This window comes from Taeniopygia guttata, chromosome 17 (genome assembly GCF_048771995.1).
Source record: "Taeniopygia guttata chromosome 17, bTaeGut7.mat, whole genome shotgun sequence".
NCBI classification, from domain to species: domain Eukaryota; kingdom Metazoa; phylum Chordata; class Aves; order Passeriformes; family Estrildidae; genus Taeniopygia; species Taeniopygia guttata.
Window position 1 is genome coordinate 867,271 of NC_133042.1, and position 23,629 is coordinate 890,899.

The window sequence follows — 23,629 nt, forward strand, 5'->3', positions numbered from 1 at the left end:
CCGGACCCGGACGTCCGAGAGCGGCTCAGCTTCGCTTTCGCTTCGCTCTGCTCTGCCGGGGCAGGCTGGGCCCAGAGCCGGCGAGGAACGGGCTGAGCCCCGATCGCCGCCCCCGGAGGGACGGAGAGGGCTCCGGGCACAGGTACGGCACGGCCGGACCGCGGCAGGCGGGAGCTTCACCCCTGCCCCTTCCCGGCGCTCGGGGCCAGACAAGTCCACGGTCTCCCTACCCGCCCAGCTCGTGTCCCAGGGGGTCACTTAGGGGGTGGGGTACCACGAGCTGCAGGGTGAAATGGACCCCCGGAGGGGCTGGAGGCTCGGGGCAGAGAACGGCCGCTCGGCGCTCCTCTGGCAAAGTCCCCTCCTCCTCGCAGACCCTCCCAAAACCATCCCTTCCCGCAGACCCTCCCAAAGATCCCCCGTCCCGTAGATCCTCCCAAAGACCATCCCTCACACACATCCTCCTCCAAAAGACCATCCTGCCCTACAGACCCGGCTCCCAAAGACCATCCCTCCCCCCAAACCCTCCTCCTAAAGAGCCTCCCTCCCCATACACCCTCCTCCCGAAAGCCGCCCCTGGCCACAGTCCCTCTCTGCAGACCCTCTCCCCCAGACCTCCCAAAGACCATCCTGTTGCCTTTATGAAAGACAACCAAGGACCTGGTTCAGATGGCAGCACGGCGGCCTGGTCTCGTCCAAGCCACTCGGGCTAATCAACACACGCAGATACCAATATGGCAGACGGTTGAAAAGCGTTTATTATCCTATTTCATGGGTTTAAATAGGTTTTAGGGGTCTTTGCTACGTCAGAGGGGGGTTGGGGGTCTCGGAGGATAGTGGGTAGTGGAATTTTACCAGAACAGGTGTGGCTACATTCTTCTCTGACTCCTGGGGTTAGCAGATAAGCAGGGAAGAGAGAGGGGCGAAGGGGTCTATCTTTCCGTGACATTCCGCGATCTTCCGCTCCGCCTGTCCCTATCTACCACACCATCCCTCCGCAGTGACCCCTCCCCATCCATCCCTTCCTGCAGACCTCCCCAGCCCCCATCGATGGCGCCGCGCCTGCTCGGGCCGGTGGGCTGGGGCTCGGCGGCCGTGCTGGGACTGCTGACGGGAGTTGTCTTCGTCCTGGTCCTGATCCCGGCAAAGGATGCTGTCCTTCCTACCAGGATCAAAGTAGGTGTCCAGTGAGAACTGCGGGAGCCTGGGAATGCCATCAGCCCCTTTCTACCTGGAATTCTTCCATCAGACCTGCCTCCCACTCAGCTTGCGAGTTTCCCCATAATCAGGCCAGCTTTACAGGACTTAGCCTCATCAAGGTGGCACTGGGCAGATCAACCTCCCCCAAACCACGGTCGTGGCTGCTTGGTAAGGATGGAAGAGAGAAGTGCACCCTTCTCTCCACAGTTGATCCATCTGCCACCACAGTCACTCTCCTCCCTGTTTTCACATATCCAGGTCACCTGCTGGGTTCACACCTCTCTTCCCTACTGCTTTCTGCTGCTGCTCTGTTAAAAAACGTCAGCTTTTGTGAGATTTGCCAAAGGCCTGGGAGCAGCTTGAGCCCTTTGGGCCATGCTCAGCTGCCTCCCTGCTCTGCGATCACCCCGCTGACCTGCGCGTCCTTCCTGTGACTCGCTGGAGTGGCAAACCCGAGTCTGTTAGAGGTGGAGCAGAGCTGCCGAAGGGAGGGTGATGTGCAGACCTCTGCTGCTCACGGTCGCACAGGGGAAGCAAGAGCAGAAGCTCTCAGAAACCCCCATGGCACTTGGTGCAGCCCTGAGCCCCATGTCCCCTCTCCTCCCCAGTACGGTCTGGTGTTTGACGCTGGCTCCACACACACGTCCCTCTACATCTACCGGTGGCCCGCGGACAAGGAGAACGACACCGGCATTGTGTCCCAGGTGGAGGCCTGCTCTGTGGCTGGTGAGTGCTGGGATCTGCCCTTCCTCTCTGCCAGCCTCCTGGATCGCTGTCCCAAACTCTCCCAGCACCGTCACTGACCCGAGTCTTTCAGCCTGCTCTGCGCTGAAGGGAGATTGCCCCGTCAGGAATCACAGGAAAGGGTCAGGGGATGGTCTGCACCTGAGGCAGCCCTACAGTCATTGAGAGGTGCAGAGGTGGGGGTGGAATTGGGCCCTCACTTAGCTCAGGTCCTGCAGGCAGTCCTATCCAGATGCACATCACCTCACAGCTTGGGAAGCCGGATGTGCCCTTTGCTCCTTCTCCCCTGCTTTGGCTTCCTTGGCTCTTCTTACCACATCTGCCCGCACCTTGTTTCATTATGTGCAGCTTCGTGTGCCCACAGGGCCTCCCCAAAGCCCTGCACAAGTCCCTTAGCAATGTGGTGTCTCCACTCAGGTGGTGCCTGACAGCTCCTGGGGCGGCAGTTGGCATTTTGGTATCTGCAGCTCCAAAGCGAGCAGGGCTGGGGCTGTGGCTGGGACACCCGGGTGTGTCAGAGCAGGCAGGAGAGCTCTCGGGGAACGGGTGAACATGTCCCCGCTGTGCCGTCCCTCCGGGCTGGCGCTGGGCTCTCTCCATCAGCGGTTCCCTGTGGCAGGACCTGGCATCTCCAGCTACGCAGACGACCCCGCGGGGGCTGGCGCCGGCCTGAAGCCGTGCCTGGACAGGGCCATGAAGATCGTCCCGGCCGAGCAGCAGCGGGAGACCCCCACGTACCTGGGGGCCACGGCCGGCATGCGGCTGCTGAGGTACCGGCACGGCCAGGCCGGCACCTGCTGCCCTCCCGGCGCTCCTGCGCCCGCCGGAGCCGGGGCTGGCACCGGGGCACACGGGCCGGGCCACAGGGCTGCTGCCCGGCCAGGCCGTGGGGATGGGCAGAGCAGCCCTGGCCACGGTGCCGCGGGGTGCCGGGAGAGCCGCTGGCCGTGCCCGGGGGAGCGCCCAGCCCTCTGCAGAGCCAGCCTGGCAGCAGCCCAGAGGGGATGAGCCCCCTTTGCCAGAGTGGCACCAACTTTCCCAGGGCTCCAGCAGAGCCTGGGGCAGCGGCTTTAGGGAGAGTGCCAAGGCCCCGAGTGAGGGATTTGGGGTTTGCAGGAGCCACCTGCGGGCAGGGAGGTGCTGGGGAGATGTCTCGGAGCAGCTCCTGGGCAGGGCACAGCAGCCTCTCGGTGCCAGCCCCGCTGCCAGAGCTGCCAGCCAGGCCTGCAGCACCTGAGGTGTTTGTGCCTTTGCTGGCAGGGAGGAGAACAGCACCAAGGCCGAGCAGGTCTTGGCCGAGGTGTCCAAGGCCATTGGGGAGTACCCTGTGGATTTCCGTGGAGCTCGGATCCTGACGGGGAGTGAGGAGGGCTCCTTTGGCTGGATCACTGTCAACTACCTGCTGGAGACACTGGTCAAGGTGCAGCTGGGGAGAGGGCAGGGGAGGGGCAGTGGGCAGAAGGTCCCTGTCTGAGCTACAGCCGCCTTTCCTGATGTGCAGAGGAGGGAAGAGTGGAGCTTTGGGGCACTGGTCCCCCAGCCAAATGTCCCCTGCGGTCGTGGGCTGCAGATCCCACCCCATTAATGTGATTAACAGGATCTTTGTGTGCAGCTCAGCCTGGCCCTGTGCTCTCGTGTGCTGACACGCAGGTGGATTTTGGGATCCCAGGGACAGGGCAGCGGGAGCAGGCTCCGGGATAGAGAGTTCCTTTTTCCCTGATCAGAGTGTCTGGATGCCAGCAGATGTGCAGCAGCCAAGAGGCCGCACCTCAGTGCTCTGTGGAAGTGTCTGTGGGTTGAGGAGGATGTGGGCAGGCGGGGGTAAAACAGGGAACCAGGGGGATGTGGAAGGTGTCTGTGGGGCTTCTGAGCCCCAAACTCCTGGAGGGAAGGGAGTGTGAGTGTGAGTGCCTGCAGTTCAGCCTAACCCTTGCTGTGTGTTGGGCCAGTTCTCGTTTGCAGAGAAATGGGCACATCCCCAGGACACCGAGGTTCTGGGAGCTCTGGACCTTGGCGGTGCCTCGACGCAGATCACCTTCCAGCCCGGGGTGCCCGTGGAGGACAGGAACACGTCCGTGTTCTTCCGGCTGTACGGCACCGACTACTCCCTGTACAGCCACAGCTACCTGTGCTACGGGCAGAGCCAGGCCCTGAAGATGCTGCTGGCAGCTCTGCACCAGGTGCCACGGGGCACGGGGGCTGCTCAGCCATCTCCCAGTGCCATGGCACATCTCCCCCTGCAGTGTTGGGCGTGCCCCTGGGCACAGAGTTGGGAATTGGCAGAGCCTTGTATTTTATCTAGGGAAGTAAAAAATTGCCTCTTTTGGGTGGAAGGTGGTGGTGGCTGCCAACCAGGGCTCCCTTCTCCCCACACCCTGACATGCAGTGGCATTTTTTGTAATTTCCCAAGCCCAGCTGTATGTGTAGTTTTTCTGCTGTCACCATTCTCTCGGCCTTGCTGCATTCCTGCCCAGAGAGAGGTTTCCCAGCACAGGCCCTGCACAACAGCCTGGGGACAGAGGCAGAACCCGGTGCTGTGGGAGCCAGGGATTCTCAGGGAGCTCACAGGTGGGGTGCATCCAGCCCTCCTGGGGTGCAGGTCCTGCTTTTTGGGATGGGCTGAGGGAAGGGTCTCAGTGGCATGGCAGCCCCATGAACGGCTCCGTCTCTCTCCAGGCCAGCTCGCGTGCCCAGATCTCCCACCCCTGCTACCCCAAGGGGTACAAGGAGACCATCACCGTGGCAGAGCTCTACAACAGCCCCTGTGTGCGTGCGCCAAGCTCAGCCAGGCCTGGCCTCGTCCTCACGGTGACGGGGACAGGGGACACAGACACGTGTCACGCGGCCGTCCAGAGACTCTTCGACTTCAGCTGCGGGGCGCAGGGGCCGTGCGGGTTCAATGGGGTCTATCAGCCCCCTGTGCGGGGACACTTCTTCGTAAGCAGCCACCGACCCCGCCCCTGGGGAGGGCCAATGGGATTTTGGGGCACAGCCCCTGGAAAACTGCTCTGGAAGTGTCTGAGTAGTGTCTGGAAGTGCCAGCCCTGGGAGGTGGGTTGTGCCTGACAAATGGAGACACAGGGGGTGCTGACCTGCGTGCCAGGCAGCCCCAGACCTCTGCTCTCCCAGTACCATTCCCTGTCTGTGTGGGCAGCATTCCCGAGCTCCCTCCCACACGGGCATTGCCAGCACCTTGCAGTGATTGTCCCCGTTACAGGGGCCCCTGCATAGGGCTGGGGGCATCAGTGGCCTGAGTGCTTCACTAACCTGTCACCTTTGGTCTTGACACCCACAGGCCTTCTCAGGGTTTTATCACAGCCTTCACTTTCTGAACCTGACAGGAGGGCAGTCCCTGAGCTTGGTCAATGCCACCATCAGGAAGATATGCAACAGCAGCTGGAAACAGGTGAGATTCTGTCCAGGATTGTGTTTCACCTGGGCACTGGGCAGCCTGAAGGCTCATCCACAGCCCATCCTCTGCTGTGGTCAGCTGTAGAGAGCCAGGGTGAGCACAAAGGTCTCTGCACCTGGAGAGAGGTGGGAGAGCAGCCTGCAGCCCCCCGGGTCTCTTTGCTCCCAGCTGCACTGAGGGGCTGTTCCCCAGTGTGGGCACATCCAGCGCCGCTCCGTGTCCAGCCTCCCCCTGTTCTCCCACCTCTGCAGGTGCAGGAGTTGTTCCCCACAGCGAGCAGGACCCAGATCCGTGATGCCTGCACAGCCAGCTCCTACACCCTCACCCTCCTGCTGCAAGGCTACAAATTCAACGTCACAACATGGCCTAACATCCACTTCATCCGGCAGGTAGGAGAGTGTCCTGCAGCGCCCAGCTTCCACACTTTGTGCCATGAAGTGCCTTGTGCCCACCCTGCTGCTGCTGGGACGGGGGTTGGCAGGGCAGCACAGCCCCGCTGCCCATACCCAGGGCAGCTCTTGAGCTACACTCACGCAGCTGCTGGCACATCTGGCCTGGCACATCGTGCTCTCCCCGTTTATGGCCTCTGCAGCCCAAGGTGGGCACAGAAATGGTGGTTGTGGAGCAGGAGCTGGGGGTGCAGGCTCTTCTCTAGTTTGCCTGGCACTTTGCAGCCTTTCCCATCCCTCTTCCCTGTCTGTCTGCACAGGTTGCTAACACAGATGTGGGCTGGACTCTGGGTTACATGCTCAATCTCACCAACATGATCCCCTCGGAGCCTCCCCCAGCAGTCGTGGGGCTCCTGAGAAGCATCTGGATAGCAGCCACGGTTCTGCTGGCCATCATGCTCCTCCTCAGCTCCTGCCTGCTCACAGCCACGTGCTGCCAGAGAGACTCCTCCGGCTATGAGCAGCTGTAGCAGCACTGCCTCCAGGGGCTGCCAGGCCACCAGTCCTCCTGCCACACTCTGCAAGGAGCTGCTTCCCGAGAACCACCCCTGTGTGCCCAGAGGCCATGAACTTGTCCTGAGGGGCCCTGAGTGCTGGCCTGGCGAGCTGGAACTGGCACAGCTGTAAAACACCCTCCTCACAGCTGTGTGCTCTCTGTTCTCCTTTCCCTGTGCTGCTGGTTGGAGATGCTCCAGGAGGGACGGCTTGGCCGTGCAGGGCAGGGGCTCAGCGCTGGAGCCTGGGGACCACCATGCTGTGGGGTGGCTGGAGCAGGGGCCTGGGCAGCAGTGGAACTCTCACAGGGCTGGTCACAGCCCACAGCAGAAGCCCTGGGTGGGACACAGGTGGGACACACACATCCTGCCCCATCCCATGGCCAGTGCCAGCCCCAGGGGCCGTGGCTTTGGGGATGTTTGGGACACTGGCCTGGCTGACAGGGCTCTGCCCAGGACTGGGAAGCCCTGTGAGGGGGGGTTGGCACAGCGTCCTCGTCTCCTGCATGATGTTTCTCTCCAGTCCACCGGTACCCCACCTGTCTGCCCCATGCCTGGCAGATAGCTCATCTTCCCTTGCCAACACAGGGTGACTTGGGCACACTGCTGGGACATGGCAGAAGCAACTCACAGGGCCCCCCATACATTTTTGGGGAGTCTCACTGGCAGTCAAATGATGGGTGAGTTGAGACACCTCCTCAGAGAAGGAAAAGGCCTGTCCTTGTGCCCTGTTGGCTCCACTGCAAGGTTCAGCAGAAACCTCAGTGTCTGCAGGGACACCTCCCATAGATTCATTGCCTCCCCTGAGTCTGTCATCACCAGCCCTTACCTGGGAGATAGAAGAAATAAAGTCACAATCATTTGGGAGCAAAGTAGCAGGCATTTCCCCATCTGCTGCCTTTCATAATGTTTATTTGGATGAGAAGAACTGTGAGGTGCCCAGCATTCCACAGGGACACCAAAGGTCTGTTCCTCACTGTGGGAACACAAGAAGAATAATCCACAGAGCAGCTAAAAATGAGCAGAAGCAAAGGCAAAGGCTGTGGGCAGGACCCAGCTCAGCCACAAGCAGGGCAGGCCTCACAGCCTGCTGGAGCCTCATCCTGACACCCATGGGGTCCAGGCCTTCTGCTGGTGGCACAGTGCTGTCTCCAGGAAGGCACTGAGGAACACCAATGCCTTATTCCAGGTGGAAAGGAAGAGGATGAGATGAGTGGTGAGATGTGATGATCAGGTGACGTGACATGACGCGGTGACGAGATGGTGAGACGGACTCTCTGGAGGGGCAGCGACCACACTTCTGACTGGGGTGCTCTTTCTCCAAGACCATCTCCACATAAGCCCCAGCCACAGACCCTGCACAGGGCCAGCTGGGGTCCCACAGAGCATCCCTCAGGCTGGCAGACCTGGCAGGGACCCGCCTGGCTCCTGGTGACTGTGCTCAGAGCTGGCATTCCATGGAGCACCCTGTGCCCAGGTGCCTGCGCTGTGCCGTGCCAGGCTGGCCCTGGGGCACTGTCCCACAGCCAGGCTGGCCCTGGGGCACTGTCCCACAGCCAGGCTGGCCCTGCACACCCCAGGGCCAGCTGGTGGGATGGAGCCATGGCTGTAACACGCAGAGCAGTGACAGGAGGCACACAGGCTTGCCTGAGGCTCCTGCAGGCTGATCTTGTTGTGTGTCCATGGGAGTGGAGCTCCTCTGGGAACTTCAGCGAGTGCCTGTGTGCATGTTGGGGCCAGGCCCATGGAAAAGCAGAGCCACCCCAGCTTTTGGAGCTGTGGAGGTGACTGTGCTCAGCAGCACAGGCCCAGCTCCGCAGGCGGGAGCGTGGGGACTCCAGCACGGCCCAGTCTGTCCCCGCTGGGCTCCCCTGGCCAGGCTGCTACACCCACAGCTGCAGGAGCAGGGCAGCGAGCCCCAGGACCAGAGTGAGGATGATGAAGGTGATGGCTGCAGCCCACAGGGGAGCCCTGTGGCCCTTCAGCCTGGCCGGCACCTCGGCCGGGACCATGTTGGTGAGGTTCAGCATGTACCCCAGCGTCCAGCCCAGCTCAGCACCCCCGGCCTGCCCGAGAGAGGGGACAGGTCAGCCCTGCAGGAGAGCCACTGCTGCCACCAGCCACCCGCCCGCCCGCCGCTGCTCTGCTGCACAGCGTGCGGCAGCTGTGCCCACAGCTGGATGGGATGGGGCAGCAGGGCTCTGCACCGCTGCTCCCCAGCACCCAGCATGGGGCTGGCTCTCCTCAGCACCCCAAAACCGGGGCTGGCTCTCCCCAGCACCCCAAAATGGGGGCTGGTTCTCCCTAGCACCCCAAAACGGGGGCTGGCTCTCTCCAGCACCCCAAAACGGGGGCTGGCTCCCTCCCAGGACCCCAGCACAGGGGCTGGCTCCCCCACAGCACCCCAGTGTGGAGCTGGCTCTCCCTAGCACTCCCACATAGGGTCTGGCTCTCCCAAGCACCCCAACACGGGGCTAGTTCTCCCCCAGAACCCCAGCATGGGGCTTGCTCCCCTCTGGGACCACCTCTGCTCCCCCTCACGGCCTGGCAGCGCTGCCCACCTTCATCTGGAAGAAGATATTGTTCCAGCTGGTCTCGTTGAACTTGTAGGCATCAAGGAGGAGTGTGAGGATGTAGTTGGCATTGGCACAGTATTTCGGCAGTCTCTTGGGATTCTCTTTGGGGTAGCTGGAAGAGAGCTGGGGTGGGGAATGTTTGGGGATGAAGGGCAGTTATTGACAGGCCATTTCTGTGCAGAGACAAAGCCCTGAAATGTGCTGCACAAGCGGCAGTGGCTCCACAGTCACCAACCTCCAGGAAGAGACTCCTGGGCCAGGCAGTAACTGAACCTCTCTATGCAGGACAACTCCTCTGGGGAGGATTTACACTCCACATGGAAACAGAGGCACATATTGTAGTTTATGTAGCTCCTCCTGCCGCAGTTCTCCCATCTCAGCCTCTTCATGCAAGGGGCTCCTGCTCTCTGCCCCATGGTAGTGCTGGTGCATTTCTGGGCTTATCCACCCCCATTTATTGCCCAGAGGAGCTGTGGCTGCTCCATCCCTGGAAATGCTCAAGGCCAGATTGAATGACCTTAGAGCAACCTGGTCTAGTGGAAGGGGTCCCTGCCCATGTCAGGGATGTGGAACAAGATCAGCCTTCCCAACCAAACCAGTCTGGAATCCTATGATTGCAAGATTTGACTTGTCTCCAGCATGGTGCCAGCAGCTGGCTCTCCTCTCACTATCCTCCCTGGCATCCCCATCCCCATCTCCAAAACCCCAGCTGCTTGGTGCCCTTGCCTGCCCTATCTGCCCTTTTCCCAAGGGTGAACGAGCAAGGACTGGACACAGGACAGTCCCAGCTCCCCACAGAGCTCCAGGGTGGCTCTGCTGTGTAGGACACAGCTCAGAACCTGAGAGCCTTGCCCTGAAGGGGTCTCCACTCCCTCCCCCCACCCCAGGATCCCTTTGCTTCTGAATATTCCACACAGCCTCCATCCTGAGGAACGTACATCCTCCCAGCTCCTTGTGCAGAGCCCCTCGATGGCCTGTCTGACCACGGCCAGCGGCTGCCCCTCCGTCAGGTTCAGGAACTTGAAGTTGTAGTAGAAGGCAGAGAAGGCCTGAAAGGCGACAGACAGAAGCACTGGTGAGCTGCAGTGGGGCACCCCGGCAGCTGCCTGGAGCAGGAGGTGGGGTTTGCCTTCATGGGCTTTGTCCCTCCCCAGGTAGTCCTGGGGCATTGTTGTCCCTGTGCCTGTCTCAGCAGGTGATGGGCTGGGGGTTGGTGCCTGCTGGTGACAGCAGCACGGCCAGCACAGCCAGAGCCTTGCCTGAAGCCTCAATTCCTATTGACAAACACTTTTTTTTTAACAAATCCATGGGAATGTCCAAGGCCAGGTTGGACAGAGCTTGGAGCACCTTGGGATAAGTGGGAGGTGTCCCTACCCATGGCAGGGAGGTCAAGATGAGCTTGAAGTTCCCTTCCAACCCAGACCAGTCTGGGATTCGATGATTCTCTGCATGGTCCCTTTTGGACATTTGGCTGGAAAACCATCCAACAGCAATGCCCAGTGTGCCCTCCAGCACTGGTGCTTGGGGAGCCTCTTGGCCCTGTTCCCTGCAGGAGGTGACAATGCCATGGGGCAGCGGGGACAGCCCAGCACCGGGGACGCCTTTCCGAGGAGCTGGGAGGACGGATTTTTCTTACAATGAATTTCCCCCGGAGCGGGGGCTGGTAGACGCCGTCAAAGGCGCAGTCCTGGCTCTGGCCGCACGCCGAGAAGTTGAAGAGCTTCCTGAGGGCTGCCCGGCAGCCGCTGGCATCACCCCTGCCCTCCAGGGTGGCGCTGCCGTCGCCCAGGGGCAGGCGCGGGTCGCTGCCGTCCGTGCAGGGGCTGGCGCGGAAGGAGGACAGCCACACGGTCTCCTTGTAGCCCTCTGGGTAGCAGGGGTGGCGGACTCGTCTGCTGGGGGACGACTCCTAGGACAGCAAAATGCAGCTGCAGCTCCTCTGGAACTCCTGGCTGCGTGTGGACACAGCCAGCATGTCCCCAAAGCATTCCAGCATTCCTAACTCCTCTGCAGGGAAAGGCCCTCCTGCCCTTCGGTCCTGCTCTAGTTGGCTGTCCCAGCATGAACCCAGCACTAATTCTCACTCTGCTTTATCTCATTCCCTCTCCCACAGAAGCCCAGTTTCAAGGACCCAGCATGTCTCTGCTCTGCCCAGAAGGATCATTTCTGGGGACATGTAAAGCCCTCTCTAGCTTTAGAGAGGCTAAAACTAAAACCAGCTCAAACCTCTAAAACCAGCTCTAGCTCTGGTTCTAGCTCCAACTTCATCCAGGGTCACAATGTGGGACTTTCCTGGCCATACAGCAAGGGCAAACCCTTCTGGCTCACCAAGGCTGCTCTGCTGGTGAGGTGCAGCTCCATGAAGATGCTCTTCACCTCTGACCTTCCAAAAATTGGCCTGAGAAAGGTCTTCAGCTCATGTTTCTCAGGTTGTGAAGAGTAGCTGAGGTTTAGGGGAGCTGTAGGTTCCCTGTGACAACCCTCTTGTTAAGGCGTGATCAACTAGGCAGAGCAGGCTGTTCAAAGCCTCGACCCATCCAGTTCTGAGGATCTCCAGAGACAACGACTCTACAGCATTTCTGGGTCTTATTCCAATATCTGATCATCCCTACTGGGGAAAACTTGTCCCCTTTGTCTGGTTGGAAGCTCAGATGTTCCAGCTTGTGCCCCTTGCTTCTTGTCCTGGCAGTTTCCGCCTCTGAGAAGAGCCTGGTCCTGCATTTCTGCATACCCCATGTGAAGCCCAGAAGATCCCAAACTGCCCCTTTTGACATTTTCCCCATCCATGGACATGTCCAAGGCCAGGTTGGACAGGGCTTGGAGCAGCCTGGGATAGTGGAAGGTGTCCCTGCCCATGGCAGGGGGTGGAACGAGATGATTTTTAAAGTCCCTTCCAACCCAAACCAGTCTGGAATTCCATTATACCCGTGCTCCTCTCCACATTTGCCCTGCCATGCTCCAAGGAGTCTGTCCTTGCTCTCAGTCCTCGCTGATGCCTCTCCAGAAGAGCCCTGCCTGTCCTTCCTTTGTGCATCAGCAGGTGTGTGGTTGGCATCATGACAGGACAGGCCTCATTAATTGTGTGCCTCTCACCACAATTAATTCCTTCGCCAGCCGCTGCAGCATCTCGTCCTGCCCGTAGCAGAGGTAGCTGTGAGTGTAGATGTTGTGTCTGTACCCATACAGGGTGAACTCAGAGGCTCCATTCTGCCTCAGTGCTGAACCTTCGGGCATAAAGGTGATTTGAGTGGATGCTCCTCCAAGATCCAGTGCCCCAAAAATGTTGGCTGCCTCTGGATGAAGCCACGTGTGTGCTTTGGGAGAGTACTGCCAACGAGAGCCAGGAGAGGAAGTGGGTTAGCACAGAATGTCCTGAGCAGAATTCTCATTCCATGGAAGACAACAGTATATTGATATTAAATTCAATGGGGCTCTGCATTGAAACAGAGTAAAATTTAACAGGGTAGAAAATCCATCTGGATTTTCTGAAACTATCACCCACTCCTATTAAAATAGACCTCACATTAGTAAAACAATTAACTAAACACCAGGACCTATTAAAATTAAAAAAAAAAAATCCAAAAAAGCAAAAAAAAAAAACCCCTAGTTACTATTCATCATAATACCAAAGAAATAACCAAAAGTCTGCAAAAGATAAAACAGTATGCAAATCATCACTAGTAAGATATAATCTTTAGATAGTCTCCAACTACAAATAAGATTTTAATAAGTTGTGTCGCCCCATTATAGTTTTATTAATATTAGTTAAAATAAGTTTAAAATTATCCTTCATATTGCTGATTTAAAATTAAAGAATATTACAGCAAATAGCTGTGTTAACCTCCTTATCAAATATACATAGTAAAGCATTAAGAGACACTTATTAGTATGGTTAATTGCATTAAATAAAAGAATTTACTTATATGTAAAAAGAGGGGGATAAAACAGAATAAAATTTAACAAGGTAAAAAATCCATCTAGATTTAAGTAAAGTGTACTGCGTAGTAGCTCACTAACATGAATAAATGTGCTGTTTAGTCTATTAACTCTACTGTGCTTATAAAACTGTCCCAGCCAAGGAAAAAAGAATGTAATCTCCAAAGTAAAAAAATAAGAGGGGCTCCTTAAACTCTAAAACTAAGAAAAGAAGAAGTGTACAAAAAAGACAAAGTAATTAGAAAGTTCTCTATACAAAGAGCCAACTGTAAATTGTAACTCGAAATCAACAAAATAAATATACATAAACCTATTGTAAGAGTCTATATATATATAAATTAGTGCAAAATAATAAAAAGAATCAGAAATCCTCAAGGGGCACACATGCCCTTTAAAGAGAGATCCCTGCAGCAAGAAAAATCCCAGTGTGCACCCAGCACTAAAAAAAAAAAAAAAAAAAAAAAAAAAAAAAAAAAAAAAGACAATTTCCCTACAAATCTTTATTAAAATGATAAAGTTTTAATTTTTCATCCACGTGTCAGCATGTAGACCCCCCTACCCTCCCTGCCCAGACAGCTGGGATGTTTCTCAGAGCCACGCAGAGGTGGAACTCTCAGGGGCTCAGTAGGGCTGCTGTGCTGTGGGCTCACCTGGCTCTGAGTCTCCACACCCAGGCCAAGTGCTGGTGGCAGCTGGCCCAGGGACTCGCCCTTCCCAAGGAGGCTGCAGGGTCCCGATGCAGGAGGAAGGATTTCTGTCCAAGCCTCCCCCTGCCAGCACCGCACGGAGCTGTGCCAGGGCTGGGGCAGAGCTCTGCTCTGAGCTCCTTCAGCTGGAGTCTCCCACGCTGCAGGGACATGGAGCTTCCCCGGCAGGGAGACAGAGCCCAGCTGTGCTGCACTGACCCCACAGAGCCCCAGAGCCTCTGAGCACTTGCTGTGGAGAGTGCCCTGAGCTCTCAACAGACACCCTCATTCCTGAGCTCTCCCTTCTCCCTCACTGTGCGCAAACCAGAGGATGTGTCTCCTTCCCTTGGATCATCCCCAAAAGCCACTAACCCTGACCTCTCCTACACTGAGAAAGCTTGAGGAAAATCAGAAAAGGTGTATAGCAAAGGGTGTTCCACCCTTCTCCCACCTTGGTGAAGGAGTCCAGCAGGTAGTTGATGGTGATCCAGCCATAGGCACCCTCTTCCTCTCCTGTAAGGACCCGAGCCCCTTTGAAAGCCACAGGGTACTCCTGCATGGTTTCAGCGACCTCAGCCAGGATTTGCTCTGTTGCTGAGCTGTTCTGTTCCCTAGGAAGGATGCAAAGGACAGGACACGTACCCAACTACAACAGAGGAAACACAGAGAAAGTCTGGTTCTCTCCCAGCTCCACATACTCCCAGTTTTTGCAACAAGCAGTCTGTCTGAAAGGGTTTTCTGCCACATGGCTTCTCTGAGCTGCTCATCCAAGGTAAATTGCAGCTGTCTCAGCTTGGCATTGCCAATCTAGGAGCAACAGCAACCCCTCCCCTGCAGTGCAGCTTGATCCCAGTCACTCAGAGCCTTCCCAGGCACCCTTCCCTGCCTGAGTGCTGGGAGCTGGAGAGGGTTGTGCTGCAGGACCTGGGTTTGAACATTGCCTGGCTCTGCCCAGGACAGGGCTGGTTGCTGACCTCCAGGGTTTTTTCAGGAAGGTTCCAGGCTGGGTTCAGATCTCTCAGTGGGGAAGATGTCTCAGGGCTGTTCTTGCTCTCTGAAGTGAGCAACCCTCAGGCTATGGCCCAGCTCCTTCCCAGGTCTGATTGCCAGGGCACAGAAATAACCTGAGCTATCTGCAGCCATAAAACCAAGAGCCAGGAAATGCAGGCTGCCATTTGAGGAGAGCTAATATGGGCTGCTGAAAGCTGAGGACAGCACCTGCAGCACTTTATCGCCTCCTACCTCTGCACATATCCATCCACCTGGGCAGGTGGCACATCTGCTGGCATCCCAACCCCCTTGTTATCAAGGAATAATGAAGAGCAAACAAAGCTGTGAAAAACATTTCTTGCTTAGAACTGTGCATGCAGCACCATCCTGGGATGTCCTAACAGACAAATGCTCAGCACAGTTCAGCCCTCCCTGTGTCTCTAAGCTGCCTTTCCCCCTCTCCTCCCTCCCCAGTTGTTTGCTCGTGGCAGTGTGGGAGCAGAGGTCCTGGCCCTGTGCAGGAACTGTCCTGGCAGTGGCTGTTTGCAGCTCTGTCACTGCTGTCACCCCCTGCCCCCAGCAGTACCTCAGTAACCTCATGCCAGCCGTTGCTCCAAGATAAGCTGGGACATCCCTCTGCTGCTCAGCAGGAATAACCTCCAAGGCTTTATCCAAGCACTCCCTCAGGGAATTGCCAGCTTCAGGGGGATTGTTGGCATAGCTTGATATGCCTTGCCCTGAAAAAGAGTCAGGATGGGACAGGCTGATGGGAATGGCTTGGGTCAAGGCTGCAGGAGCAAGAGGGCAGTGAGGGCTGTCACCTCTTAGCAGCAGAGGTACTTTTCTAGGGTCCCCTGAGACCTGACTGACTCACACATCCATTCCTCTCCCGTGTCCCCATGCTTTCAGCAGTGTCCCCAGTTCACTATAGGTGACACCTTCTCCAGCCAGGACAGCAGCTAGGGGCACTCCAAGGTGGAGGAACAAAAACTGATTCACCGTTGATGTGCTTCAGTCCCCCCAGAGCATGGGCACCACACGGTGCTGATGGCCCTGGGGCTCAGGGACCCCCTGCCACAGCCACAGCTCCCCTGTGCCCACAGTGCCAGCCCGAGGGACAGGGCTGTCCAGCCAGGTCACCCTACCCAGCACAGGGACAGGGCAGGACAGAGCCCATGGCAGGGGGATACTGACCCTGGACATCACAGGACAAGGTCTGGCTGACCACTCCAGTGTCGTTCTCCTTGTCTGAATCCCACTCGTACACAAACAGGGAGGTGTGGGATGAGCCCGCATCAAACACCATCCCATACTGCAAGGGAAATCAGCACAGAGTCAAGGTGGGGGAGCAGCAGCCTGGCCCTGGCGGCAGTGCCTGCTGGCCCTGCCAGGGCAGTGAGGCCAAAAGATTCCCCCAAACCCATGTCTGAGGCACAAAAGCCATCAGCTGTGCTGTGGCAGAGCAGAGCGGTGGCCCCAGCCCCCCACAGTGACTAAGGGACTGCCATTCCCTCTCCTGAGCTCTGTGCTGTGATGCCAGCTCACACAAACATTTCCTGGTGTTTCCTCACGCTGTTTTATTTTCTTTCATGGTCACATAGCTTTTGTGTCTGCACTGGCCCCACCTTGGGGCTGGCTCCCTGCTACCCCGTGGCTGCAGCCAGCCTGGCCAGCACGGCAGGGCCCCTCCAGGAGCACTCAGGCACCTGCCCCTGCCCCAAAAACCTTCCCCCCGGCCAAAGCCCTGCCCGCCCTCTCCAGCAGGGTGGGATGCCATGCCCAGGGCACGGCAGGATGTCTGTGCCATGCTGTGGGGGTAGGGACGGACTGGGGGGAGCTGGCAGGCACAAAGGGCACACCAGGGTGCCCTGGCAGAGCACAGGGAGCATCTGCCCCAAGGTAATCACCAAACCTGGCACAGCACCGTGGGGATAAGTTCCAGAGAAGCCTTCCCCTCTGACTTTCTTCTGCCTGCTCCTCCAAGTGGGGACAGAACACCCACCCTGCTACTGCCAGGCAGGTCCTGACCCCACTGCCCCTCCCAGCCCCACGGAGCAGCTGCTGGCTCAGAGCACCTGCCCAAGGTGCCTGGGCTCAGGTGCTCAGGGACCCTCTCTGGGCTCACCTTGACCGTGGGTGGCAGTGTCACATCTTCAACCCCCACCAGGCTGAGAACCAGGGCGATGATGGAGAGTGCCACCAGCGCCCCGATGATGGCACTGGTGAAAGACTTCTTCCTGGCCAGCATCAGGGGAAAGGCTCCTGAAAACCCAAACATGGGAGAAGTGTGGCTGGACACCTGGGAACAACAGTGTCAGTGAGAGCTGCAGGGAGATCCGCTCTGAAAGCTGACCCTGTCTCAAGCCATGCCACTCAGAAATCCTGGTGAATAATTAGATTTTTACCTGGGAAAAGCAGCATTAGGATAAAATACAGGGAGCTGGAGGAAAGAGGGGCTGGTTGCCCTGCAGCCTGGCAGAGCCATGATGGGATCACAGCAATCTCCCAGCTCCCATGCCTGGGTCTCGGAGGGGTGAGAGGAGCCCAGCACAGAACAGACGAGAGCATGGGAGCTGCAGAGCCCGCAGCTGAGGCACTGCAGCTGGGCAGAGATGCTGTTCCACAGGCTGGGAAGGGCAGCTCACCTGCCTGCACTCCTGAAGCACTGCCCCAGCTCACCAGGCCGTGCCCTCTGGTGTCCCTCGGGGTCCCTCTGTGCTCCTCCAGTGCAGCAAGCGCAGCTTGGACTTGCCTTTTATGTCCTCTGGAAGCGGACACTGCTGGAAAATCTTCCCCCCATTATTTTCTCTGAGGACTCACCAGCCTTAGGTGGAACTCTTGAACATCTGTTCTCCTGTTTGTCTTGCAGGTGTATATTCATGGCCCAGTTTGGCATTGCCCTTCTCTTCAGCCAATTAGTTCCTCTTCCTCCTCATTTGAATGGTATCGTATGAAGGACACATCACTGTACTTAACCCTTGTCCCTCTGCTTCTCTGGGCTGTCACAGCCCCTCTTTCTGTTTTCTCTGTGCTCTTCCCAGCCTACACATTCCCTTACAAGCTCTCTGCATGGTCTGGAAGAGGTGAGAGTGATATTTGCAGTGTGCACTGCCCAGCAATCTAACGGGGTGGTAGGGACTGATCGAACTTTCCCTGCAGTGAGGGGGAAGCTCACACCAGAGGGGAGGATTGCCCTGCCCGGGGGTCTCAGCAGTGCTGCCTGGGCTTTGCCTTGGGAGAGCCACGGCACCGACTGTGCTCACCCCGTGCCTGGGTTTGACCCAGCCTCGAGCTGCTCCTGGGGCCCTGCAGACCCCGAGGGCAGGTGAGGGAGTGGGGAGCACTCAGGACTTCCCTGGGAGCAGAAGGGCAGGGGAGCAGGGATCTGCCACAGGGAAGCAGGGATCTGCTCTCCCTGGCCCTACAGCCCAGCTGCTTCCTGCTGCTGCAGCTCCTGGTGAGAGCCTGCTGGGACCACCACAGGACCTGCTGGGGCCACTGGGACCACCACAGAGCCTGCTGGGGCCACTGGGACCACCACAGAGCCTGCTGGGGCCACTGGGACCACCACAGAGCCTGCTGGGGCTACCACAGAGCCTGCTGGGACCACTGGGACCACCGCAGGGCCTGCTGGGGCCACCACAGGATCTGCATGGGCAGAGCCAGCTCCAGCTGCCCCAGCTGAGCCAGACAAGGCAATGCTGGGAGGGAAATGCTGTGCTGGAGCTCTCGCTGCCCTGCCCCTGCAGCATGCAGGTGTTTCAGAGGTGCTGCTGTGTGCACTGGCAGTGTCACCGTGCTGTGACAGCAGGGGCTCCTCTGGCTGCTCCCTCTCCCTGCTGTCCCTAATCTGGGCTCTTCCACCCCATGGGCAAGAAGCAGATTCATGCTCCGAGTGGAGATAATGGTTTTATTTTACATCTACGCAGAGATGGGTGCTGGGTGCTGGGTGCTGAATCAAAGCTGGCACACCCTCAGCATCCCAGGTGTTCATTTTTACACATTTGAAGCAATAGAAATGAGCAATTCCTTACAGCTAACCACAACTAGGGCAGCCACTGGTTTTGCAGGCTCTGCCTCATTTAAAGAGACCCTGCACACTTCTTTTACTACTTCTGCTCTGTGGGGAAGGGGCTTATGTGAGTAAGGGGAGATCACAGCCTGTGGGCAGGGATTTTACTATGCTAATAAGCACTGGAAGCACACAAAGTTGTCCTTTGGCTTTGTCATTTGATTTATAGTGTCCTCCTGCTCTTCACTTCTCGGGTCATGGCTCTCCAGTACTGCAGGATTGGTTATTCCCTTGTGTTTCATAAGTTCTTTTGTTTGTCCTGTGCTGCAGTGAATTTTTAACCTCCTCGTGGTCTTCATTTCAACAAATCCCCTCTCTGACATTTAGGGAAATATCCGTCGTGCATTTCCTGTAACTCTCACCCTATTTTTGGAAAAACACAGTTGACTCTTACCTGAAAGAACAAAATAAACACAAACTCTTTCATTTTGAGATATGATGGCATGTCAGTACATTGCACTTCAACGTTCCCATGGCAGTCTCCTCTGGGGCGGCTCCTGAAGCCCAGAGGGTGCCACCACTCCTGCATTCCCACCTCCACAGAACACACAACCTTTGGATTCACCTGGATGCAGTGGGAGGAGGGGATGAGTGTCCCTGCTCTGGAAATCCCCTGCTGACTGCACAGGGCTGTTCTGAGCACAGGGGTCTCATCCTCACTTAGGACAGAGGCACCAACCAGCCCTGGTCCCTTGGGGACATGTGGCACTGCCACTGGCTGTGTGCACCCAGAGCTGACCAAAACCTCCAGCTCCAAACCCAAACACAGGATAAGCAACTCTTCACTTCACTTTTCCTGTCTCTTTTTGTACTAAAGAAACAGTCCCAGAGGGTTTGTTGAGGGGCTGTTCCCCTTGCCCATGCTGGCCCCACGTGCAGCTCTGCAGCTCTGCCAGGTGATGCTGCGCTGGCTGGGCTCTGGCAGGAGCACAAGGATCTGTGTGGAAGGACACAGTTCCAGCTGCCTTAGCTCAGCTGAGTCAAACGGGGCAATGCTGGGAGGGAAATGCTGTGCAGGGGAGCCCTCATTGCCCCTGACCCTCCCCAGCAAGGCCCCAGCAACACCCTGCCTCTGTGCTACATCCAGCCCTCAATTTCCTTCAGACACTCCTGCCCAAAGGGGTGTCTGCTAAATTCGGGGTCTCAGGGCGATGTGTGTCCGAGCACCCCAGGACCTGGAAGGGCCCCCAGGGGCAGCTGCTCTCACCTGGCTCCCCTCAGGTCCTTGGGCACATCAGCCCCAGCCCTGTTTGGCTTCAGGGCTGTGCTCTGCTGAGAGTGAAATGTGCTATTTGCTCCTAATTGAGAAAGGGACCGAGTGTCTCATTCTGACTTCTGATAGACAAATCTGCTGTGGGGAAGTGGGGCTAGAGTACACACACACCCCTGTTTGATCTGCTTTCGGCATGTATTTATTTGCCTGTGGCCCTTGCAATGACTCTGGCACCCAACAGGGAGTTGCCAGGCTGGTGTGGGGACTCGGTGGGGCTCTGGGCCAGCCACCACTGGGGTGTTTGTGAAATGACATCACCTCCGCTGCCAACACCTTCCTGGTGCCTTCCGAAAGGAAAGCGCCCTGACTCGAGGTTAAAAAAGGGAGTCTCATTTCCCAGAGCTCAGTTTCTGCTCCATAAGGTCACCCCAGTCCCAGGGTGGGAGGCGCAGGCGGTGGCTCCGAGCATGTCTCATGTCCCCAGGAGTGCTGCTCCACTTGCTCTTGCCACATGTTCCTCTGCCACACATTCCCTGGGTCTTGCTGGGACTAGTCCCAGCAGAGACCAGCTCCAGCCCTCCCCTCCACTCTGATTCCAGCAGGACTGGAGCAGTCTGGGCCATTTGCAGCTTCCCTGTCCTCAGGCACTGCCCATGGCAAGTTGCAGGGAGGGATGGAGGTCCCTTGGGCCACCCATTCCCAGATGGCTTTTGGGAGCCCCCTTGCCCCTCTGGAGGCCCAGGCCATGCTGGAACCCCGTCCTCCTGCTGCACGGAGCCCGTCTGGGCTGTGGCAGGCAGGCTGTGCTCTGTGCAGGGACACAGCAGCACTGGCTGCTCCCCAGGGTACCCCTCCCCAGGCTCTGATGGCTCTCCAGGGGCTGCTCCCGTCCCTGCAGGAGCTGGGACACACGGAGGAAGGTGGCAGCTGGGGCTGGCACTTCCCCTGTGCCACAGGAATGCTGCTTTGGCACCTGGCTGGGCTGTGCAGAGGCTCCTTCCCCACCAGCCCAGGGTGCAGAGGGGCTCGGGGCTGGCACCTGCAGCAGCAGCCCTGGGAGCTGCACCTCCCTGCCAGGGTGTGCACATGGGCACACCAGCAGGGCACTCCCCTGCTGCTGGGCTCGGGAAGGACCTGCTGGCAGCAGCACCCACCCCACCCCACCGGCCACAGCAAGAGAATAAACCCAGAGGTGACATTTTCACCTTTGCCAGGGCGCTCTGCAGCGGGGGGAGAGTGCTGGCTGGAACTTGAGCAGCCACCAGCCCAGGCCAGACACCTCGATGCTCGCTCTGGGCAGGGAGGGGCTGTCAGGGTCCCCCCAAGCCGTGTCAGGGTGGGGAGGCTCCAGCAGGGTTTCTCCATGGGGGTGCTCCCAGAAAGAATTCTGTGTGGCCACAGGCTGGTGTGCCAGCACTAGTGCCACAGCAAGGTTTGCTCCAGGACCTGGTGGCCCTGGGCACAGCAGGTGACCCCTCTGCACCAAGCATGAGTCCTGAGAAGGGACACGGGGTGGTCCTGGCTGCGAGACCATCCCCCCACCCCAGCACCCCCCAGGGCAGCACAGCCAGAGCTGCTGGTCTCATTGTGTCACCCCTGTGTCCCCACACACCCCAGGGAGGCTGCCTTACCTCGGAGAAGCAGAGCTGGGACACGCTGACCACTGGTTTGTCCCCGAGGCAGCAGCAAAGCCCTGGCAAAGGCACTGGCAGGCGAGGCGGGTGGTACAGCGATGTGGCACACGGGGAGATGTCCCCCTGTCTCGGACACCACCGCGGTGTCAGGGCTGGGGCTGGTTTGGGACTCACGGTGCAGGCAGCCCCAGCAGGCTGTGTGCCATGCAGCAAGGCTGAGGGATGTGATCATCTGTTTGATCTTCTTTGGGGCTGATGAGCCCCTTCCTGAGTTTATTAATTAGCTGGTGGCCGGGAGCTGTGGGAGTGTCCAAAGGCACCGTGGGTCCCCAGGGCCACTCGGTGAGTGTTCCCTCCTGACTCAGAGGCTTTGCTGCCTGTCCTGCTCCTCTCATGTTCCCCAGCGCTGCAGCACACACCAGCCCCACACAGCTGCCACCCCCCAGCCCCAGCCAGCCCCACAGCAGGGACCCCGTGGCTGCTGCTGGCACCGCTCCTGTGACAGCAGGTGACAGAGCAGCCCTGGCTGTGCACTCGGGGTCACCGGGGGCGTGTGGCACAACCAGGCAAGAGTGTGAGCTGGCGGTGACAGCAGCAGGTGGCTGCCACCTCCCAGGTGACTGTCCTTGGCTCAGGAGAGCCACTGAGAGGCTCCAAGGGGAATAACCTGAGCACCTGGAGCAGGTGACAGCACGCCCTGGGAGATTGCATCCCAACGGGAAACGGGAGCTGAGGAGCGCCTGCGAGGCAGGTCCGGTGCCACCTCAGGGTGTGCAAGAACCACAGAACTTCCTGAGCTGGGGGGACCCATAGGGATCATCCAGTGCAGCTCCTGGCCCTGCAGAGACAACCCCACCCTGGCACCCCGGTGACACTGGCACTTCACACACTGGTCTGCACTTCCACAGGGAATACTGAATTCCTCCTGTTCTCCGGGGGGCTCTGGGGCAGCTGCAGCCCGAGGCTGGGGCTCAGTCAGACCTCCCTTCAGAACCAGCACCAGCCCTGCACGCTCCTGCCTCCCCACACCATTTCCATATGTAGCAAATGGAGTGAAACACAAACAAGAAAAATCATATTCCTGTTAAAAACACACAAATCAGTGATCTCAACCTGACCTCACGAACCCCCGTCAGAGCACTGAAGGTATGAAGCGCTCGGGGAAGTGAGGGGACAGATGGAAATCCACGAGCCAGCTGCAGGGCAGGGCAGGAGTCTGGGCTGTACCAGGAGAGCTACAGCAAGCACCCACCCTCCAGGCAGCAGTCTGAGGTACAACTGTTTTCTAGGCAAAAAGGATCTCAGAAATAAACCTAATCCTTCAATGCATTTTTATTCTAAAATAAAATAACTGTCATGCCCAGCTGCGCTCGCGGGACAGGACAAGGAGCTGAGGGGGCACAAACAGGGATGTGCAGCTTTTGGAGAAACGTGATGCTCTGCACCACAGCGGCGAGCTGGGGCACTGCCCCTGTCCCCGCCTGTCACCTGCCCCTCCGCACGGCGGCAGCGACGGGAGCGGCCCCGGAGCGGCCCCGGGCACGGCCCCGGGCGGGGGCTCAGTTCACGCGGCAGGCCCGGATCATGAGCAGCTGGAGCAGGATGAAGACGGGCGACATGATGAGCCCGTACCAGAGCTCCCGCGTGTGCTCCACCAGCTTCTGGCACAGCAGCATCTCGAACACGAACTTGAGGCTGAGGATGGTGAGGATCCAGAAGAGCCGCAGCACCGCCAGGCGCTTCTCGCCGTCCTGGAACAGCCGCACGGACACGATGGTGGTGAAGTAGGTGCTGAGCCCGTCGGCGGCGAAGAAGGGCACGAACACGACCCACCAGGAGAGCGCGGCGGCCGCGCCGTCCACCTTGAGCACGAGCAGCACGGAGAAGGCGAGCAGGGCCAGCCCGTGCAGGAACAGCTCGAACGTGGCGAAGCCGAGCCACTGCACGAGCTCGCGCAGGGAGAACAGCATCGTCCGGGGCTGCGGCACCGGCCCGGCACGGGCACGGCACGGGCACGGCACCGGCACGGGCACGGGCACGGCACCGGCACCGGCACGGCACCGGCACGGGCACGGCACGGGCACGGCACCGGCACGGCACGGGCACAAGTCGCTAGTCGGGCACCGGCCGCACACCGGCACCGACAGCGGCACGGGCACCGGCACAAGTCCCCAGCCCAGCCCAGCCCAGCCCAGCCCAGCCCAGCCCAGCCCAGCCCGGCCC

The 23,629-nt window shown here is 58.5% G+C and overlaps 3 protein-coding genes across 16 annotated transcripts; 1 reads left to right on the forward strand and 2 right to left on the reverse strand.

Annotated features, from left to right (window-relative positions):
* The first annotated feature begins 5 nt into the window (after positions 1-5).
* LOC100229162 (ectonucleoside triphosphate diphosphohydrolase 8) lies at positions 6-18,991 on the forward strand. 13 transcript variants are annotated; one of them, XM_072936632.1, is made up of 12 exons: positions 600-744; positions 1,032-1,176; positions 1,250-1,368; positions 1,809-1,926; positions 2,564-2,714; positions 3,205-3,364; positions 3,894-4,124; positions 4,621-4,995; positions 5,240-5,350; positions 5,608-5,745; positions 17,357-17,430; positions 17,529-18,991. In XM_072936632.1, the coding sequence occupies exons 1-12, from the start codon at positions 670-672 to the stop codon at positions 17,572-17,574; spliced, it is 1,743 nt and encodes a 580-aa protein (XP_072792733.1). In that variant the 5' UTR covers positions 600-669; the 3' UTR covers positions 17,575-18,991. The 13 variants fall into 13 exon arrangements, with proteins under 13 accessions (XP_072792737.1, XP_072792739.1, XP_030142835.4 ...); XM_072936636.1 differs by lacking the exon at positions 600-744 and adding an exon at positions 6-142 and having other exon boundaries at positions 1,290-1,368; positions 17,357-18,991; XM_072936629.1 differs by having other exon boundaries at positions 17,357-18,991.
* LOC105760940 (ectonucleoside triphosphate diphosphohydrolase 8-like) lies at positions 7,160-17,558 on the reverse strand. 2 transcript variants are annotated; one of them, XM_072936643.1, is made up of 10 exons: positions 17,308-17,558; positions 16,613-16,749; positions 15,682-15,799; positions 15,074-15,224; positions 13,949-14,108; positions 11,969-12,202; positions 10,512-10,784; positions 9,814-9,924; positions 8,861-8,998; positions 7,160-8,365 (listed from the first exon to the last, which is right to left on the reverse strand). In XM_072936643.1, exons 1-10 carry the CDS (start codon positions 17,381-17,383, stop codon positions 8,183-8,185), a joined length of 1,581 nt encoding a protein of 526 aa, XP_072792744.1. In that variant the 5' UTR covers positions 17,384-17,558; the 3' UTR covers positions 7,160-8,182. The 2 variants fall into 2 exon arrangements, with proteins under 2 accessions (XP_072792744.1, XP_030142844.3); XM_030286984.4 differs by having other exon boundaries at positions 17,133-17,555.
* A 3,731-nt stretch (positions 18,992-22,722) lies between the features above and the next one.
* TMEM203 (transmembrane protein 203) lies at positions 22,723-23,506 on the reverse strand. Its single transcript, XM_072936501.1, has one exon. It carries the CDS (start codon positions 23,374-23,376, stop codon positions 22,966-22,968), a length of 411 nt encoding a protein of 136 aa, XP_072792602.1. The 5' UTR covers positions 23,377-23,506; the 3' UTR covers positions 22,723-22,965.
* Positions 23,507-23,629: the final 123 nt, after the last annotated feature.

Bases quoted from the DNA above. Each gene is read 5' to 3' on its own strand.
- LOC100229162 (XM_072936629.1), top strand. From the start codon at position 670: ATGGCAGCACGGCGGCCTGGTCTCGTCCAAGCCACTCGGGCTAATCAA. The intron at 4,996-5,239 runs GTGGGTTGTGCC...TGACACCCACAG, and splicing joins GGAAGTGCCAGCCCTGGGAG to GCCTTCTCAGGGTTTTATCA. The intron at 5,351-5,607 runs GTGAGATTCTGT...CCACCTCTGCAG, and splicing joins GCAACAGCAGCTGGAAACAG to GTGCAGGAGTTGTTCCCCAC.
- LOC105760940 (XM_072936643.1), bottom strand. From the start codon at position 17,383: ATGCCAAACTGGGCCATGAATATACACCTGCAAGACAAACAGGAGAAC. The intron at 16,750-17,307 runs GTGAGTCCTCAG...TTGGGTTTTCAG, and splicing joins AAGAGTTCCACCTAAGGCTG to GAGCCTTTCCCCTGATGCTG. The intron at 14,109-15,073 runs GTACTGCTGGGG...CATCCTTCCTAG, and splicing joins GCTGGCATGAGGTTACTGAG to GGAACAGAACAGCTCAGCAA.
- TMEM203 (XM_072936501.1), bottom strand. From the start codon at position 23,376: ATGCTGTTCTCCCTGCGCGAGCTCGTGCAGTGGCTCGGCTTCGCCACG.